We start from the raw sequence: 20,523 nt of genomic DNA on the forward strand, positions 1-20,523 counted from the left end.
AGCACGGGAGACCTCTAGGGTTGCCAACTTTCTCACTCCCAAATAAGGGACAAAAGTAGCAGAGAAATACGGGACACTTGTGTTTACCCCGAGAAAGACTACCATGACCATGAAGCCTTGCGCGGGCACCTGTGTGCGCATGCGTGACGTGCGCATACGTGTACGTGTCTATTTTTTCCTACAAATCGGTTTTGGCTTAATCTTCCCAATTCTGATACACTGTACATACATTATTTCTACTTTATATAGGCTGTGTATTTATCATATCATTCCTGCTTTTACTATATGTTAGTGTTATTTTAGGTTTTATGTGTAATTTGGTAGGTTATTTTTTGGGTCTGGGAACGCTCAAAAATTTTTCCCATATAAATTAATAGTAATTGCTTCTGCGCTTTACGCCATTTCGGCTTACGAGCAGTTTCATAGGAACGCTCCACCTTAGCGGGGGAAAAACGGAACAAGGGCAAACCAATGGGACAAACCAATTTAGCCCAATATACAGGATGTCCTGGCTAATAGGGGACAGTTGGCAACCCTAGAGACGTCAGACAACACACATAAGAGTTGCTGGTGAACGCAGCAGGCCAGGCAGCATCTCTAGGAAGAGGTACAGTCGATGTTTCGGGCCGAGACCCTTCGTCAGGACTAACTGAAAGAGGAGCTGGTAAGAGATTTGAAACTGGGAGGGGGAGAGGGAGATCCGAAATGATAGAAGACAGGAGGGGGAGGGATGGAGCCAAGAGCTGGACAGTTGATTGGCAAAATGGATATGCAAAAGGAATGTGCGTATATAAATAACGGATGGGGTACAAGAGGGAGGTGGGGCATTAGCGGAAGTTTGAGAAGTCAATGTTCATGCCATCAGGCTGGAGGCTACCCAGACGGAATATAAGGTGTTGTTCCTCCAACCTGAGTGTGGCTTCATCTTTACAGTAGAGGAGGCCGTGGACAGACATGTCAGAATGGGAATGGGACGTGGAATTAAAATGTGTGGCCACTGGGAGATCCTGCTTTCTCTAGCAAACAGAGCGTAGGTGTTCAGCAAAACAGTCTCCCAGTCTGCGTCGGGTCTCGCCAATATATACAAGGCCACATCGGGCGCACCGGACGCAGTATACCACCCCAGCCGACTCACATGTGAAGTGTCGCCTCACCTGGAAGGACTGTCTGGGGCCCTGAATGGTGGTAAGGGAGGAAATGTAAGGGCAGGTGTAGCACTTATTCCGCTTACATTAATCTGTTATTTATTTATATACTCGTTCCCCATCTATTATTTATTTATACACGCACATTCTTTTTCTCTCTCTCTCCTTTTTCCTCCCTCTGTCCCCTCACTATACCCCCTGCCCATCCTCTGGGTCCCCCCCCCCTTTTCTTTTTCCCTCGGCCTCCTGTCCCATGATCCTCTCATATCCCTTTTGCCGATCAACTGTCCAGCTCTTGGCTCCATCCATCTTGGCTCCCTCCTCCTCCTGTCTTCTCCTATCGTTTCGGATCTCCCCCTCCCACTCTCAAATCTCTTATAGCTCTTCTTTCAGTTAGTCCTGACGAAGGGTCTCAGCCCGAAACGTCGACTGTACCTCTTCCTAGAGATGCTGCCTGGCCTGCTGCGTTCACCAGCAACTTTTGTGTGTGTTGCTTGAAATTCCAGCATCTGCAGATTTCCTCGTGTTTGCACTAGAGACATCAGAGGTAGGTTTTCTCTATGCAGGGGTGAGTAATGGGGTGGTGGTAGAGACAGACACATTAGGGAGATTTAAGAGACTCAGTTAGGCACAGTAATAAAAGAAAAATGGAGGGCTACGTGGGAGGGAAGAGTTAGATGAATCTCAGTAGGCTAAAAGATCAGGACAACATTACGGGCCAAGAGGCTTGTACTGTGCTGTATTGTTCAGTCTTGAGTCATGCAACCTTACTATTGCCCTGCTCTGCACTTTCTCTGTAACTGTTACACTTTATTATGCTTTGCTATTTTACTATTTCTCCCCTCCACGCACTGTGAAATGATTTGATCTTCATAAACAGCGTGAGAGATGAGCTTTTTACCATATCTCAGTATAGAATAATAAACCAATTCTAATTCAGTGCAGTAATCCCTGCCATCTTGTCCACTTCAGCAACAAGTAACACATTTGTACATTAATACCATTCAAGTAAATAGCATGTAAAGTGATTATTATTGGCTTACTGATTTCAGTATGTTATGCTTGGAAATATTCCATACCTGGCTTTGGCACACAGCACTTTCACTTCCGATTCTTTGATCAGTTCACAGCGCATCAGTTGCTCTATCTGATGGTCCAGGTCACTAGTATTAGCCATGGCAACAGAGGAAATGAGAAGATAGGACAGGGTCCCCAAGACAACAGCAGCCTGAAGTACAACAAGGAATACTTGGTGAAAAAAGAAGAAATAGCTTGCCTATGAAAGAACTCTTAAATGAGGCATCCAAAAAAGTGATCAAACCCAAAGTAAAGATGAGCAATTTATTAGGAACACCAACGAGTACATATATAACAACCCATTTATTAAGCAACAGAATCTTAGTTTTCACTCAGGCAAACTTAAAAAATATACTGAACCATACAAAATGTCACTCCAGGTGACAGAGAGCTTGATCAAAGATAGGTCGTGGACAAATGTTGGGGTTTAGGGACTGCAAGCCAGAAGTCCTGAAAAGGGAGGGTGAGCAGCCAGATGTCATGGTACATAGTGGTACCAACGACATAGGTAGAAAAAAGGAGGGGATCCTGAAAAAAAATATAGGAAGTTAGGAAGGAAGCAGAGAAGCAGGACCTCAAGGGTAGTAAACTCGGGATTGCTGCCTGTGCCATGTGACAGTAAGGATAAGAATAGAATGAGGTGGCAGATAAAAGCACGGCCGAAGAATTGGAGTGGGCAGATTTACTAGAGCTGTTGATGGTGGTTTAAACTAACATGGCAGTGGGGGTGGGAACCAGGATGATAGAGCTGAGGATGAGCCAGTAGGTTTACGAGCAGATGATGGGTGTAACATGAATTCAAGGAAGGACAAGCCAACCAATGGGCACAAATGCAGACAAAGGAAAGAGTTAAATTGTTCCACAGAGGCAAAATTCAAAAGGGTGAAGGTTGCGGGACTGAAGATGCTGTATTTAAATGCGCGTAACATTTAGAATAAGGTGGATAAACTTGTAGCACAATTAGAGTTTGGTCAGTATGACACTGTGGGCATCACTGAGTCGTGGTTGAAAGGCAGCCATAGTTGGGAGCTTAACATCAAAGGATATACTTGTATCAAACGGACAGGCAGGAAGGCTCTGTTGGTAAAAGGTGCAATTTCACCTCTAGAAAGGGGTGACATAGGGTCAGAGAATATAGAATCTTTGTGGGTGAAGTTAAGAAATTGCAAGGGTAAAAACAAACCATTATAGGAATCATATAGGCCTCATATAGGCCTCCGAATTGTAGCCAAAGGGTTGAGATTACAAAGGGAGATGAAAAAGATATGTAATAAGGGTAATGACACAATTATAATGGGGGACTTCAATATGCAAAGGGATTGGGAAAATCAGGTTGGTGTGGGATCGTAAGAGAGGGAATTTGTTGAATGCCTACAAGATGGCTTTTTAGAGCAGCTTGTGCTTGAGCCTCCTCAGGGAAAGGCCACCTTAGATCGCATGTTGTGTAATAACCCAGATCTTATTAGGGAGCTTAATGGAAAGGAACCCTTACGAGGCAGTGATCATAATATGATTGAATTCATACTGCAATTTGAGAGGGAGGAGCATAACTTACATGTATCTGTATTACAATGGAATAAAGGGAATTACAGAGGCGTGGGAGAAGAGCTTGCCCAGAAAGATTGGAGGAGGCTGCTGGCGAGGACGACAGCAGAACAGAGATGGCTGGTTTCTGGGAATAGTTCACAAGGAGCAGGATAGGTATATCCCAGAAAGGAAGAGGTTCTCAAACAGCAGAGGTAGGCAACCGTGGCTGACAAAGGAAGTTAAAGACTGCATAAAAACTAAGGAAAGGGCATATAAGGTAGCAAAAAAAATGCATAGGAAAATTGATGATTGGGAAGCTTTTAAAATCCAACAAAAGGCAACTAAAAAAGCTAAAAGGGAAAAGATGAAATATGAGGTCAGACTAGCCAATAATATACAGCAGGATACCAACATTTTTTAAATTATATAAAGAGTAAGAGGAACTGAGAGTTGACATTGGACCACTGCAAAATGATGCTGGTGAGGTAGTAATATGGGACAAAGAAATGTCAGATGAACTTAATGGATACTTTGCATCACTCTTCACTGTGGAAGACACAAGCAGTGTGCCAGAGGTCCGTAAGTGTCAGGGAGCAGGAGTGAGTGCCATACATATTACAAAGCAAGCTAACAGGTCTTAAGGTGGATAAGTACCTGGACCAGATGGACTACATCTCAGAGACCTGAAAGAGATTGCTGAAGAGATAACGTTTGCATTGGTCATCTTTCAAGAATCACTTGATTCTGGCATGGTCCTGGAGAAATGGAAGATTACAAATGACACTCCACTCTTCAAGAATGGAGGAAGGCAAAAGAAAGGAAATGACAGGCCAGTTAGCCTAACCTCAGTGGTTGGGAAAGTGTTGGAGTCTATTATTAAGGATGAGGTTTTGCGGTACTTGGAGACTAATGATAAAATAAGTCAAAGTTAGCATGCTTTCTGTAAATGGAAATCTTGCCTGGCAAATCTGTTGGAGTTCGTCAAGGAAGTAGCAAGCAGGGTGGACAAAGGAGAGGCAGTGGATGTCATTTACTTGCACTATCAGAAGGCATTTGATAAGGTGCCACACCTGCAGCTGCTTAACAAGATAAAATCCTATGATGTTACAGGAAGGTACTGGCATGGATAGTGGAATGGCTAACAGGCAGTAGGCAGCAAGTGGGAAAAAAGGGGGCCTTTTCTGGTTGGCTGCTGGTGACTAGTGATGTTCCTCAAGGGTCAGTATTGGGACCGCTGCTTTTCACATTGTTTGTCAATGATTTAGATAATGGAATTGATGGTTTTGTGGTAAAGTCTGCGGATGATATGAAGATAGATGGAGTAGCAGATAGTACTGAGGAAGCAAAGCGATTGCAGCAGGACTTAGGATGAATGGACAAAAAAGTGGCAGATGGAATAGTGTTGGGAAATGTACGCTGATGAATTTTGGTAAAAGGAACAATAGTACAGACTTAACTAAATGGGGAGAATGTTCAAACATCAGAAGTGCAGAGGAACCTAGGAGTCCCCGTGCAAGATTCCCAGGAGGTTAATTTCCAGGTTGAGTCTGTGGTAAGGGCAGCAAATGCAATGTTGGCATTTATTTCAAGGGGAATAGCATTATCTCCTTGTTATTATATTCTAAGACACTAGTCAGGCTGCACTTGAAGTATTGTCAACAGTTTTGGGCCCCATATCTCAGAAAGGATGCATTGTCATTAGAGAGAGTCCAGAGGTTGTTCATGAGGATGATTCTGAGAATGAAGAGGTTAACATACAAGGAGCATTTGGCAGCTTTGGGCCCGTCCTCACTGGAATCTAAAAGAATGTGGTGGAGGGGAGATCTCATTGAAACCTACTGAATGTTGCAAGGACTAGATCAGGTGGATGCAGAGATGTTTCTTAAGGTGGTTGTATCCAGAACGAGAGGGCACAGCCTCAAAATTAAGGGGTGACCCTTTAGAACAGAGGCAAGGATTTTTTTTTGCCAGAGTAGTAAATCTGCGGAATGTTCTGCCACAGACTGTGGTGGAAGCCAGCTCTAAAATTTTCAATCACAAACAAGAGAAAATCGGCAGATGCTGGAAATCCAAGCAGCACACACAAACGCTGGAGGAACTCAGCAAGCCTGAGTAGGCTTGAGCCCTGATGAAGGGTCTCAGCCCAAAACGAAAACTGCTCTTTTCTATGGATGCTGCCTGGCCTGCTGAGTTCCTCCCGCATTTTGTGTGTGTTGCACTCTTACTTTCAATATGGCAAAACAATCCAAAACAAGTCACAGTAACATGAACAATTTGTAACTGAAGGTTACAGAACTATCCCCCACTCCTGTTTTGCTTGTGATTTAATACATCTGTCACTGAATCCCAATTTCAAGCCAATTATGTTACAGGCAATTGAAGCCAAGTACTCCCTTTTAATCCTCCTCATTGTCCACCAACAAACGACCATCAGATAAACAAGCTCATCATGAAAGTGGCAAACAAAGATTTGATCTTACTCTTTGGCCAATGGATTCTTATGCACATGGACAGCCGGCATCTTTCTAACCAGATGGCCCCCAGCTCCAGTCCACATTCCTGCTTTTGCAAGAGTAACCCCTGAAGGCTGAATGGATTCTGCTTTGTGAGTTCTTCTTGTAATTGTTTGGGACAGATGAGGCCTCAATACATCAGGTTTCTTCAGAAGCTAATAGAAACTGTTCAACCTTCGACAACTACACTCCAGAATTTCGGAAACTCCAACCTCAGTAGCTGAGCTGTAGTGGGCAAGTGACACCAAGTTTTATGATCTCAGAGACAGAGCTCCTTGCCAATGGCTACTCCCTTACTGAAGTATACAAAAGCATGGGCTTCATGCTCAACATGTGCACATCTAAGTTTTTCTATCAACCCATCCCTACCGTACAACACTGCCCTCTAAATAAAGGTTCACAGTGAGATCCTGAACCATTTCCTTTGACTCAATATGCCTTCAATGGGAGCCACATCTCAATAATGGATCAGTATAATCTAAAGAAAAAGATATTTGAATATCAAAACTACAGTGATCTCTGCCCTCCTGTGTGCTTCTGAGACCTAGATTGCCCACAGCAACACCTTGGAGAGTGACCAACAAATCACTAAGTATAATGTCACTGTCTTATCCCAGACCAACATTCACATGCTCAACCCCAGACTCTGGGAACAGATGCTCGGTTCTGAGGGGAACAGATCAACTGACAGAGAGAAAGAAATACAAAGAAAAGCCTCTTTTGTATAGGGAGGGGGAAGAGAACCACTGGCTGAAATACCTACCAATCTCTAGTCCACAAGAGGAGTAATTGTGCGTCAAGCAGGCCTGCACCTGGTTGAAGGAGGACACCACCTCACAAACTACCTACCAGCTGCTATCGCAAAAGCCCCTCGTGCCCTAACTGTGGGGCGTCTTCTGGTCCTATAATGGCATCAGTCAACTCAGGACCCAGAAAAATAGACAATGCAAGTCATTTTGAGATCAAAGGACCACTAAACAAACACATGAACAAATAATATTGATCGCTGAGTGAAGGCTACCTCTCAAATGGAAATGAGTCACTCACCAACTCTTCTACCAATTTAGCACTCAGTATCATGTTTAATCAGTGAATGCTTAATCCCTGCTCTCACTTTCTACACTTCAGCTAAGTGTAGCTGATCAATGTTGGGCTCCAAGATACTAACTGGGTACTCAAGACTTTGAGGAAGAGTATTCTACATCTCCTGTTCATGGAATCACTAACTTCTGATTGTTAATGACCTTAAATGATTTTAAGCTTATAAGCCACTTGGTTCTTTCCACTAATAAGAAAATGTTTCTCTTCTCTGTCATGGGATGAAAACATGCTCAGCCAACATCAGCTTCTTTGGGGCAGTCTTTCATTGATTCTATTACGAATTTATTGAGTATGCCCACAAGAAAATGAATCTTACGGCTGTACATGGTGACATATGCATTTTGATGATAAATTTACTTTGAACCTCTGCTGTTTGAGTACATGACAGTGCGGACACCCAGACTTCCTTCCAGGTCTCGTCCATCTCAAAAGCAGCTAAGACCCAGGAGGAAGTTTGCGTGAAGCGCATAATGTTTCTGGACCTGGTGTTTTGTCCAGATAATGTCCTTATTTAATAGCTCACGTCCATCTGAAGGAAAGTTGTCAGCTATCAAATAAGGGTATTATCTGGACAAAACACCAGGTCTAGAACATTACACTCTTGCCACTTACTAAGTCCAGTTAATAAGACATTAAACTTTCCAAAAAATATCAGGCAGAGGCAAAGCAATCAGACCCACGCTTATATCATTATTCACTGAGACTACACATCTGTACTCTACTTTCCTAACATGCGCCTTGGCTCAATACTTTGTGCCCATAACCTCCAAGTCCACATACCCGCCCAGACCATGATGCCAATCTACCTGCACATCATTTACATCCCTACACTCCCTCTTTACTGCAGCTGTCATATCTGTTTCTCCCAGCTCCCCGGGCAGCATATTCCAGGCACCTACCTCATGTCAAAAAAAATCCTCACAAATCTCCTATAATCATTCCCCCTTTACTTTGAACCACTGGCTATCCACACAATCAATGCCTCTCATCATCTTGTATACCCGTCAGGTCACCTCTCATCCTCTGTCACTCCAAGGAGAAAAGGCCAAGTTCACTCAACCTATTCTCATAAGGCACGCTCTCCAATTCAGGCAACATCCTTGTAAATCTCCCCAGCACTCTTTCTATAGTTTCTACATCCTTCTTGTAGTGAGGTAACCAGAACTGAACACAGTACTCCAAGCGGAGTCTGACCAAGGTCTTATATAGCTGTAACATTACCTCATGGCTCTTGAACTCAATCCCACAGTTGATGAATTCTAACACACCATACACCTTCTTAACAACACTTTCCTTAGCATTTGTCTGTTTTTCTTTTACAAAGCCACTGCTAGCTCGATGCTCAACCCAGCATGGATAGAACCCTAACCCTAATGAAAGGTAGCCAGCCAGATTCGAACCCGGGACCACTGGCCTTGAAGTCTGGTGCTGATGCTACTACACCACTGGCCAGCTACTGTCATGTTAAACAGAGACAAGTTCAAAACTGGGCAGCCACAAAACACCAAACCAGATTTGCATCATAATCTGCCACCCACAGCCATACTCATTGCCCACTCTACTCTTGCTATCAAGTCAGGAGACGTACTCTGTCTGGTACAATAGAGAAGGGAATGCCAGAGGCAGCATCTTTAGTACCCCATGAGGAGCATTTAATGGCTCTGAGCCTGGACTCACTCTGGAGTTTAGAAGAATGAGGAGGGATCTCATTGAAACATATTGAATATTGAAAGGTCTAGATAGAGTACATATGAAAAGGATATTTCCTGTAGTGGGGGAATCTAAAACCAGAGAACACAGCCTCAGATTAGAAGGACGTTCCTTTGGAACAAATGAGGAGGAATTTCTTTAGCTAAAGGGTTACGAATCTGTGGTGAATCGCCAGAGACAACTGTGGCAGCTATGTCATTGGGTATACTAAAAATGGCAGCTGACAAGCTTTTGATTAGCAAGGCTGTTAAAGGTTAGAGGGAGAAGGCAGGAGAATGGGGTTGAGAGAGATAATAAATCAGCCATGATCAAATGGCAGAGCAGACTCAATAGGCCAAATGGTCCAATTCTGCCCCTATGGTTTTTAAAATGAAGAGCAAAGCTGGTACAGCTACAAAGTGCACAGTGGTAGAAGTGACAGAGGTAGGTGTCCTCTCCTCAAAGCTCATGGATATTGAAGTAAAAGGCAGCTCCAGAAACGTCTCGAGTGATAAGACCACTGCATTGGGGACAAGGCTGAAGTACTTGCAGCCGGCTTCAGATACAGAGTGAATCATTCACTTTTGTTTTCTCTCAAAGCCCAACTTCACAAACCAATCCTCAACCTGCTTAAGTCACAAAATTCACCATGACAAAACAAATTGCCACAAGTTCTGATTGCAATGGATCAGAAACACTATGGTGCAAGAGGCATTCAGCCAAGACAGTAAGAGTACTGTACTACCCAGCATAACCCCACTTTCCAGCCCTGCTCCAACTCCATGACCAACTACAGTTTAAATATCAGCAACACAGAGAAGTGAAGCAAACAGTATCGTCTAGTGGACAGTAATGTTAGTTTCTGCTAAAAACAAAGGGTGAGTATTTCTTCCCTCTATTTGCTCATGTATGGTTGATTGAATACACAACTGAACTACGCCTACAAGAGCATGTTGGAGGCCAAACAACTGCTGAGAACGACTCATCTCCTAGCACAAGGCCATTCCAATAACAGCAACTGAAAACCTGAGCTCTCCTCAGGACACAGCAATGAAGTCAGTGCAGTCTGCATCACCTGCAACTTCACAGCATAGACTGGGCAGAGCAACACTGCCATCTGCAGTTCCCCTTCACATCATTCCAGTGGCCGTGTGAATCCTCACTTGCACAATGGGAGCACACTCAACAGGACTGCGCCAGTTCATGGGGCTGGGGCAGGATCAACCTCACCTTTCGAAGAACAATTAGGCATTAAATACCACACATTTGGTCATTACCATGTGCACCGTTTACTTTAAACTTTACTGCAAATTGTGTATGTGACAAGAAACTAAAAAATAACAGAAATACACCAACCCTTTGTCCCCAAATCAGACTTGGTCCAGACATGAAACCATCACAGACTTCATCCAAAATAACACAAACTCCCTCCTTACTTTTGAGTCTCGGCTCAAAATGTCAACTATTTATTCTTTTCGAAAGATGCTGCCTGGTCTGCTGAGTTCCTCCAGCATTTTGTTTATGTTGCTTTGGATTTCCAGCATCTGCAGATTTCCTCATCCATCGTGCCACCAACCCCTCCTCCCTGACACCTCTCCACCACCACCCACTGCCCCCTTCCCCAATCATGAACCACTGCCCACAAATTACCCACCATTGAATCCTCCCCTTCTGCCACTGAGTCCCACATCCATTAACAGCTCCCACCACAATTGTGCCCCAATCCACCATGAGACCCCATCACTGAACTCCCAACAGAACTACACCATTAACCCCTTCCCCGCACAGAACATCATTAACCTGAGCAAGTACTGACACCCAATCAATAGCTCCTCCTTTCCACCACTGTCATACATCATTGGCCCCTCACCAATAACTCCTCGTTAAGGAATTCTTCACCATTCATGACTTCCACAGCCATCCAATCCCTCAGTCAACGCTCCCCACCTTCCCGCCCCCTCATCATTCACCCCTCCCTCAAAACACCCCACTCACCCATCCCTCTCCAAACCCCACTCACCCCTCCCCCTCCAAACCACCCGTCACTCACCACTCTACCTCCAAAACCACCCGTCACTCACCCGTCCCCCTCCAAACACCCCGTCACTCACCCCTCCCCCTCCAAAACCCTCGTCACTCATAAATCGCTCTCCAAAAACCCCCCGTCACTTACCCCTCCCCCACCAAACCCCCATCACTCACCACTCCACCCCCAAAAGCCCCCGTCACTCACCCCTCACCCTCCAAAACCCCATCACTCACCCCTCACCCTCTAAAACCCCGTCACTCACCCCTCACCATCCAAAACCCCATCACTCACCCCTCACCCTCTAAAACCCCGTCACTCACCCCTCACCCTCCAAAACCCATCACTCGCCCCTCACCGTCCAAAACCCTCGTCACTCATAAATCACCCTCCAAAAACCCCTGTCACTTACTCCTCCCCCACCAAACCCCCGTCACTCACCACTCTACCTCCAAAAGCCCCCGTCACTCACCCCTCACCCTCTAAAACCCCGTCACTCACCCCTCACCCTCCAAAACCCATCACTCGCCCCTCACCGTCCAAAACCCTCGTCACTCATAAATCACCCTCCAAAAACCCCCGTCACTTACTCCTCCCCCACCAAACCCCCGTCACTCACCCTTCACCCTCCAAACCCGTCACTCACCCCTCACCGTCCAAAATCCCCATCACTCGCCCCTCCTCTTCCAAAATCCCCATCACTCGCCCCTCCCCCTTCAAACCCCCGTCACTCACCACTCCCCCTCCAAACACACCCGTCACTCACCCGTCCCCCTCCAAACACCCCGTCACTCACCCCTCCCCCTCCAAAACCCTCGTCACTCATAAATCGCTCTCCAAAAACCCCCCGTTACTTACCCCTCCCCCACCAAACCCCCATCACTCACCACTCCACCCCCAAAAGCCCCCGTCACTCACCCCTCACCCTCCAAAACCCCATCACTCACCCCTCACCCTCTAAAACCCTGTCACTCACCCCTCACCCTCTAAAACCCCGTCACTCGCCCCTCACCATCCAAAACCCTCGTCACTCATAAATCACCCTCCAAAAACCCCCGTCACTTACTCCTCCCCCACCAAACCCCCGTCACTCACCACTCTACCTCCAAAAGCCCCCGTCACTCACCCTTCACCCTCCAAACCCGTCACTCACCCCTCACCGTCCAAAACCCTCGTCACTCATAAATCGCTCTCCAAAAACCCCCCGTCACTTACCCCTCCCCCACCAAACCCCCATCACTCACCACTCCACCCCCAAAAGCCCCCGTCACTCACCCCTCACCCTCCAAAACCCCATCACTCACCCCTCACCCTCTAAAACCCCGTCACTCACCCCTCACCCTCTAAAACCCCGTCACTCGCCCCTCACCCTCTAAAACCCCGTCACTCATAAATCACCCTCCAAAAACCCCCATCACTTACTCCTCCCCCACCAAACCCCCGTCACTCACCCTTCACCCTCCAAACCCGTCACTCACCCCTCACCGTCCAAAATCCCCATCACTCGCCCCTCCTCTTCCAAAATCCCCATCACTCGCCCCTCCCCCTTCAAACCCCCGTCACTCACCACTCCCCCTCCAAACACACCTGTCACTCACTCCTCCACCTCCAAAACACCTCATCACTCACCCCTCCCCCTCCAAAACCCCCGTCACTCACCCCTCCAGCTCCAAACCCCCCGACACTCACCCCTCTCAAACCCTCGTCATTCATAAATTACCCTCCAAAAACCTCCCGGCGCTCACCCCTCCCCCACCAAAACCCCATCACTCACCACTCCACCTCCAAAAGCCGTCACTCACCCCTCACCCTCCAAACTCACTGTCACTCACCCCTCACCCTCCACAAACCCCATCACTCACCCCTCACCCTCCACAAACCCCATCACTCACCCCTCACCCTCCACAAACCCCCGTCACTCACCCCTCACCCTCCAAACCCGTCACTCACCCCTCACCCTCCACAAACCCCATCACTCACCCCTCACCCTCCACAAACCCTGTCACTCACCCCTCCAGCTCCAAACCCCCCTCACTCACCCCTCCAGCTCCAAACCCCCCGACACTCACCCCTCTCAAACCCTCGTCACTCATAAATTACCCTCCAAAAACCTCCCGGCACTCACCCCTCCCCCACCAAACCCCATCACTCACCACTCCACCTCCAAAAGCCGTCACTCACCCCTCACCCTCCAAACCCACCGTCACTCACCCCTCACCCTCCAAACCCACCGTCACTCACCCCCCCTCCAAAACCCCTTCACTCACCCCTCCCCCTCCAAACCCACCGTCACTCACCCCTCACTCTCCAAACCCACCGTCACTCACCCCTCCCTCTCCAAACTCCCCGTCACTCACCCACCCCCTCCAAACCACCGGCACTCACCACTACCTCTTCAAGCACCACCCGTATCTCACCCTTCGCCCTCCAAACCGACGTCACCCACCCCTCACCCTCAAAACCCCCCATCACTCATCCTTCCACCTCAAAACCCGTCATTCACCTCTCCCTCTCCAAAACCCCCGTCACTCACCCCTCACCCTCCAAACCCACCGTCACTCACCTCTCACCCTCCAAACCCACCGTCACTCACCCCTCACCCTCCAAACCCACCGTCACTCACCTCTCACCCTCCAAACCCACCGTCACTCACCCCCCCTCCAAAACCCGTCACTCACCCCTCACCCTCCAAACCCGTCACTCACCCCTCACCCTCCACAAACCCCATCACTCACCCCTCACCCTCCACAAACCCTGTCACTCACCCCTCACCCTCCAAACCCACCGTCACTCACCCCCCCTCCAAAACCCGTCACTCACCCCTCACCCTCCACAAACCCCATCACTCACCCCTCACCCTCCACAAACCCTGTCACTCACCCCTCACCCTCCAAACCCACCGTCACTCACCTCTCACCCTCCAAAACCCCCGTCACTCACCCCTCCAGCTCCAAACCCCCCTCACTCACCCCTCCAGCTCCAAACCCCCCGACACTCACCCCTCTCAAACCCTCGTCACTCATAAATTACCCTCCAAAAACCTCCCGGCGCTCACCCCTCCCCCACCAAAACCCCATCACTCACCACTCCACCTCCAAAAGCCGTCACTCACCCCTCACCCTCCAAACCCACCGTCACTCACCCCCCCTCCAAAACCCCTTCACTCACCCCTCCCCCTCCAAACCCACCGTCACTCACCCCTCACTCTCCAAACCCACCGTCACTCACCCCTCCCCCTCCAAAACCCGTCACTCACCCCTCCCCCTCCAAAACCCTGTCACTCATCCCTCCCCCAAAACACCTTCACTCACCCCTCCTCCTCCAAAACCCCGTCACTCACCCCTCCCCCTCCAAACCCACCGTCACTCACCCCCCCTCCAAAACCCCTTCACTCACCCCTCCCTCTCCAAACCGACCGTCACTCACCCCTCCCCCAAAACACCTTCACTCACCCCTCCCCCAAAACACCTTCACTCACCCCTCCCCCAAAACACCTTCACTCACCCCCCTCCAAAACCCGTCACTCACCCCTCCCCCTCCAAACCCCGTCACTCACCCCTCCCCCTCCAAAACCCCGTCACTCACCCCTCCCCCTCCAAACCCACCGTCACTCACCCCTCACCCTCCAAACCCACCGTCACTCACCCCCCCTCCAAAACCCCTTCACTCACCCCTCCCTCTCCAAACCCACCGTCACTCACCCCTCCCCCTCCAAAACCCTGTCACTCACCCCTCCCCCAAAACACCTTCACTCACCCCTCCCCAAAACACCTTCACTCACCCCTCCCCCTCCAAAACCCCATCACTCACCCCTCCCCCTCCAAAACCCCGTCACTCACCCCTCCCCCTCCAAACCCCTGTCACTCACCCCTCCCCCTCCAAAACCCATCACTCACCCCTCCCCCTCCAAAACCCGGTCACTCACCCCTCCCCCTCCAAAACCCATCACTCACCCCTCACCCTCCAAAACCCCGTCACTCACCCCTCACCCTCCAAAACCCGGTCACTCACCCCTCACCCTCCAAAACCCCGGTCACTCACCCCTTACCCTCCAAACCGCCATCACTCACCCCTCACCCTCCAAACCCCGCTGTCACTCACCCCTCCCCCTCCAAACCACCGGCACTCACCACTACCTCTCCAAGCACCACCCGTATCTCACCCTTCACCCTCCAAACCGCCGTCACCCACCCCTCCCTCTCCAAACTCCCCGTCGCTCACCCACCCCCTCCAAACCACCGGCACTCACCACTACCTCTTCAAGCACCACCCGTATCTCACCCTTCACCCTCCAAACCGACGTCACCCACCCCTCACCCTCAAAACCCCCCATCACTCATCCCTCCACCTCAAAACCCGTCATTCACCTCTCCCTCTCCAAACTCCCCGTCGCTCACCCCTCCCCCTCCAAACCGCCATCACTCACCCCTCACCCTCCAAAACCCCGTCACTCAGTCCTCCCCCTCCAAACTCCCTGTCACTCACCCCTCCCCCTCCAAACCCAAACCTTGTCACTCACCCCTCACCGTCCAAACCCCCATCACTCACCCCTCACCCTCCAAACCCCCAGAACTCACCCCTCAACCTCCAAACCCCCCGGCACTCACCCCTCAACCTCCAAAACGCCGTCACTCGCAACTCCCCCTCCACAACCCCGTCACTCGCCACTCCCCTCCACAACCCCGTCACTCACCACTCCCCCTCCACAACCCCCGTCACTCGCCACTCCCCCTCCACAACCCCCGTCACTCGCCACTCCCCCTCCACAAACCCCGTCACTCGCCACTCCCCCTCCACAAACCCCGTCACTCGCCACTCCCCCTCCACAAACCCCGTCACTCGCCACTCCCCCTCCACAAACCCCGTCACTCGCCACTCCCCCTCCAAACACACCCGTCACTCACCCCTCACACTCCAAACACACCCGTCACTCGCCATTCCGCCTCTATAACCCCCGTCACTCACCCCTCACCCTCCAAAATCCCTGTCACTCCCCTTCCACAACCCCGTCACTCGCCACTCCACCTCCACAACCCCGTCACTCGCCACTCCCCCTCCACAACCCCGTCACTCGCCACTCCCCCTCCAACCACACCCGTCACTCACCCCTCACCCTCCAAAACCCCGTCACTCACCCTCCAAACTCCCGTCACTCACCCCTCACCCTCCAAACCCCCGTCACTCACCCCTCACCCTCCAAAACCCCGTCACTCACCCTCCAAACTCCCGTCACTCACCCCTCACACTCCAAACCCCCGTCACTCACCCTTCCCACTCCAAACACACCCGTCACTCGCCCCTCACCCTCCAAATACACCCGTCACTCGCCCCTCACCCTCCAAAACCCCCGTCACTTGCCCCTCCCCCTCCAAAACTCCCATCAATCACCCCTCACCCTCAAAATCCCCCCGTCACTCACCCCTCACCCTCCAAAACCTGTTACTCACCCCTCCCCCTCCAAAACCCCGTCACTCACCCTCCAAACTCCCGTCACTCACCCCTCACCCTCCAAACCCCCGTCACTCACCCCTCACCCTCCAAACCCCCCGTCACTCACCCTCCAAACCCCCGTCACTCACCACTCACCCTCCAAACCCCCGTCACCTACCCCCACCCTCCAAAACCCCGTCACTCACCCCTCACCCTCCAAAACCCCCGTCACTCGCCCCTCCAAACCCCGTCACTAACCCCTCCCACTCCAAACACACCCGTCACTCGCCCCTCACCCTCCAAATACACCCGTCACTCGCCCCTCACCCTCCAAAACCCCCGTCACTTGCCCCTCCCCATCCAAAACTCCCGTCAATCGCCCCTCACCCTCAAAATCCCCCCGTCACTCACCCCTCACCCTCCAAAACCTGTTACTCACCCCTCCCCCTCCAAAACCCCGTCACTCACCCTCCAAACCCCCCGTCACTCACCCCTCACCCTCCAAACCACCATCACTCACCCCTCCAAACCCCGTCACTAACCCCTCCCACTCCGAACACACCCATCACTCGCCCCTCACCCTCCAAACCCCCGTCACTCACCCCTCACCCTCCAAACCCCCGTCACTCACCCTTCACCCTCCAAATACCCCGTCACTCACCCTTCACCCTCCAAATACCCCGTCACTCACCCCTCACCCTCCAAACCACCGTCACTCACCACTACCTCTCCAAGCACCACCCGTATCTCACCCTTCAAACCGCCGTCACCCACCCCTCCCTCTCCAAACTCCCCGTCACTCACCCCTCACCCTCCTAAACCCGTCACTCACCCCTCACCCTCTAAAACCCCGTCACTCATCCCTCCCCCTCCTAAACCCGTCACTCACCCCTCCCCCTCCAAAACCCGTCACTCATCCCTCCCCCTTCAAACCCTGTCACTCACCACTCCACCTCCAAACTCCGGTCACTCACCACTCCACCTCCAAAAGCCCCCGTCACTCAGCCCTCACCCTCCAAACCCACCGTCACTCACCCCTCACCCTCCTAAACCCGTCACTCACCCCTCACCCTCCAAAACCCGTCACTCATCCCTCACCCTCCAAACCCTGTCACTCACCACTCCACCTCCAAACTCCCCCGTCACTCACCTCTCACCCTCCAAACCCTGTCACTCACCCCTCACCCTCCTAAACCCGTCACTCAGCCCTCACCCTCCAAACCCACCGTCACTCACCCCTCACCCTCCTAAACCCGTCACTCACCCCTCCCCCTCCAAAACCCGTCACTCACCACTCCACCTCCAAAAGCCCCCGTCACTCACCTCTCACCCTCCAAACCCTGTCACTCACCACTCCACTTCCAAACTCCCCCGTCACTCAGCCGTCACTCAGCCCTCACCCTCCAAACCCACCGTCACTCAGCCCTCACCCTCCAAACCCACCGTCACTCACCCCTCACCCTCCTAAACCCGTCACTCATCCCTATCCTCCCTCACCGGCACTCTCCAGATACATTAACAGCAACTCACCGTATGTCTGAGTGAAAGTCTCTTCTTTCCGCCTCAGCATTTAGCCATCTCCGGAAAGGGAGATCTCAAAGCTCCGAGTGAATACGGCAGGTCGCAGGCACGGGCTCCTGTCAAAGCCCGGGGACGGTGTCTTTACCTGAGATGGCTCAGACTGCAAGCTCGCAGCCCCGACACCGGCCTGCAAAGCGGACGGCGCCTGCTCACCGCCCTGAGTGAAGCAGCTTGGGAAATGTAGTTCCGCTTAAACTTCCGGGTTAAAACTCACCGTCGCCCCGCCCCTCCCCGCCCCCGATTAAAGGGACCCTGCCCTAGCGCCTGCTCCTGAAACTTGGAGCCGGAAATAAAGCGCTCCCGGAAGGGCGCCTTTGCTTCCAGGTTAGTCTCAATGGTAGTTCAGGGGTACGGGGCTGGAAGCTGAGCGGTTCCCCTCAGGTGGAGCGAGAGAAGCCATTCCCCTTCCCCCGTCAGCTGGAGATACAGTTCCCACACTGAGTACCCGCTTGCTCGCTGAGATGACCGGGTTTCAGTGGATTACAATGAAGGTTGAAGCTCGGAGTTCAAGGCTGGTGGAGTGTTTAACGGCCAAAGTAATGTGTGTCGCGTCACAAGCGAGAGTGAATGCGAGCCACACGCACGAAATGCTGGAGAAACTCGGCAGGGCAGGCAGCCTCTGTGTAAAAGAGTAAACAATTGACATTTCGGGCAGGACCGGAAATAGCCCACAAAAGCCGGAGGAACCATCCACGGTCCATGTATCAGTTCAACGCCCTTCCGGAGCGGTTTGGTTCAAGGGTTTCAAGACGAATAGAGGGCGAAGAACAGGGAGACAATGACAGAATAAGAGTCAAGATAGTTAAAGAAAGGGATAAGGCTAGTCCTCAAATTCAGAACCTAGAATGGGGGAATAAGAGAATATGATGAAAGTAGATTGGGAACAAATGCTCGCAGTTTTTTTTTAAAAAATTGACAATTGGAAGAATTTTATAGTTGGTACATTGCAGTAAAGCTGAAAACCACGATGTCGGGATTAGGAAACCTTGTATGGCACCGTGGGTAAGAATAGAGAAGTATTGTTGAAGGGTGTTGGTGAGGCTGACTCGAGAGTACAGGTGACCCCGCATCATGGATGGGTGGGAGGATACATTCCTAGCCAACAATTAGTATTTCAATTTTCTGTAATGCTATACTACATCATCTGCATATGCATCAATAAACAAGCTGAAAAAATTAAATTTTATGTTTTTTACTTTTTCTTTTATAAATTCTATGAAAGACGTGATTAGTGAATACTGTGTACAGCTTTGGCCCCTCATTGAATATTAACATTGGAGCCAGGCAAAGCCTCCCTCAGTCAAATTCAGCTGACAGCTGGCATGCAAAGCTGAACAATAGCCCTCAGCGAGGAATCTTCCATTCCTCAATGTGAAGCTCAGCAGCCCCATGGACAGAGCAAAACCCCACTCCACTAATATTCTGGGGTTTTTCTGCCGTTAACCCCACTCCACTAATATTCTGGGGTATTTCTGCCATTAACCCCACTCCACTAATATTCTGGGGTATTTCTACCATGAACATCAAAATGAGGCATATAAGAATGGAGATGGCTGGCTTAAAGGACAAGACTGAAGATGCAAACTGCAGGAGCTCTACTCAGAATGAGCCTTAACTAATATCCCTGAGATATTTCTCCAGCTTACTCAGAAATAGAACCAGGATAGACATTCCAAACTCAGACAACCAGGGCACCAAAAAGGAATGGGGAGAAAGCAGGAGAGTTGGGGTGACTGTAAGAATTGGATCAGCCATGAATGAATGGTGGAGCAGTCTTGATGGGCTGAATGGCCTACTTCTGCTCATATATCTTATGGTCTAACTTTGAAGAATCTCGATCCATGCCCCAGAGACAGAGAATGTTGTTGTCCTAGGCATTTTCGGGGACAGGAAAGTCCCAATCCTTAGACAAAGTAATGACTGTCTTTGATGTGTACATCCTTGACCCCATTCCACAACAAGCCTTCTGGCCTGGGCTCACTACCGTCCTGACAAATCAACAAGGCTAGATAACAAACAAAAAATACACAATTCCTATCTCTTGCTGAAGTTCTAAAACTCATTTGGCAACTACTTCAGTCTTGAATTTACAACTACCTCCCATGCCTAGAATGAAGAAGTTTTGCCAGGAGATCTGAGAGAGGTCATAAATTTATCTTTCTTAAAGAAAGGACAAAAATTGAAAGGCAGTAACTGGAGTAGTCTTTGTGTTGTCTAAAACAGGTAAAGTCCGGTCAAGGTTATCCTCATCTGCCGATTGGATGACTCCATAAATTCCTTTCCGCTGGAAGTACAGTAGACATGATCTTCGTAGCAGGATAAATGTATGGAGTGGCACCAACTTTATGATATTCTCTGCTCTCATTAGAACCTTTGCTTTTATCAATTAAAAGGGACTGCAGAGAACCATTCTCGAACGTGACTGTCACAGGAT

At 50.1% G+C, this 20,523-nt stretch overlaps 1 protein-coding gene across 2 annotated transcripts in view; it reads right to left on the reverse strand.

The window, feature by feature from the left end:
• The window catches only part of LOC140187776 (serine/threonine-protein phosphatase 4 catalytic subunit-like), a 202,231-nt gene extending 183,958 nt beyond the window's left edge, over positions 1–18,273 (reverse strand). The window contains exons 1-2 of one of the 2 annotated variants that reach the window (XM_072243489.1): positions 18,039–18,273; positions 2,225–2,373 (exon numbers count right to left, since the gene is read on the reverse strand). In XM_072243489.1, the coding sequence (XP_072099590.1) occupies positions 2,225–2,322 (98 nt within the window). In that variant the 5' untranslated portion in view covers positions 2,323–2,373; positions 18,039–18,273. Of the gene's footprint in view, positions 1–2,224; positions 2,374–18,038 lie in introns of those variants that run through there. The other variant, XM_072243490.1, reaches the window with a different exon arrangement.
• Positions 18,274–20,523: the final 2,250 nt, after the last annotated feature.

Source organism: Mobula birostris, chromosome 25 (assembly GCF_030028105.1).
Source record: "Mobula birostris isolate sMobBir1 chromosome 25, sMobBir1.hap1, whole genome shotgun sequence".
NCBI classification, from domain to species: domain Eukaryota; kingdom Metazoa; phylum Chordata; class Chondrichthyes; order Myliobatiformes; family Myliobatidae; genus Mobula; species Mobula birostris.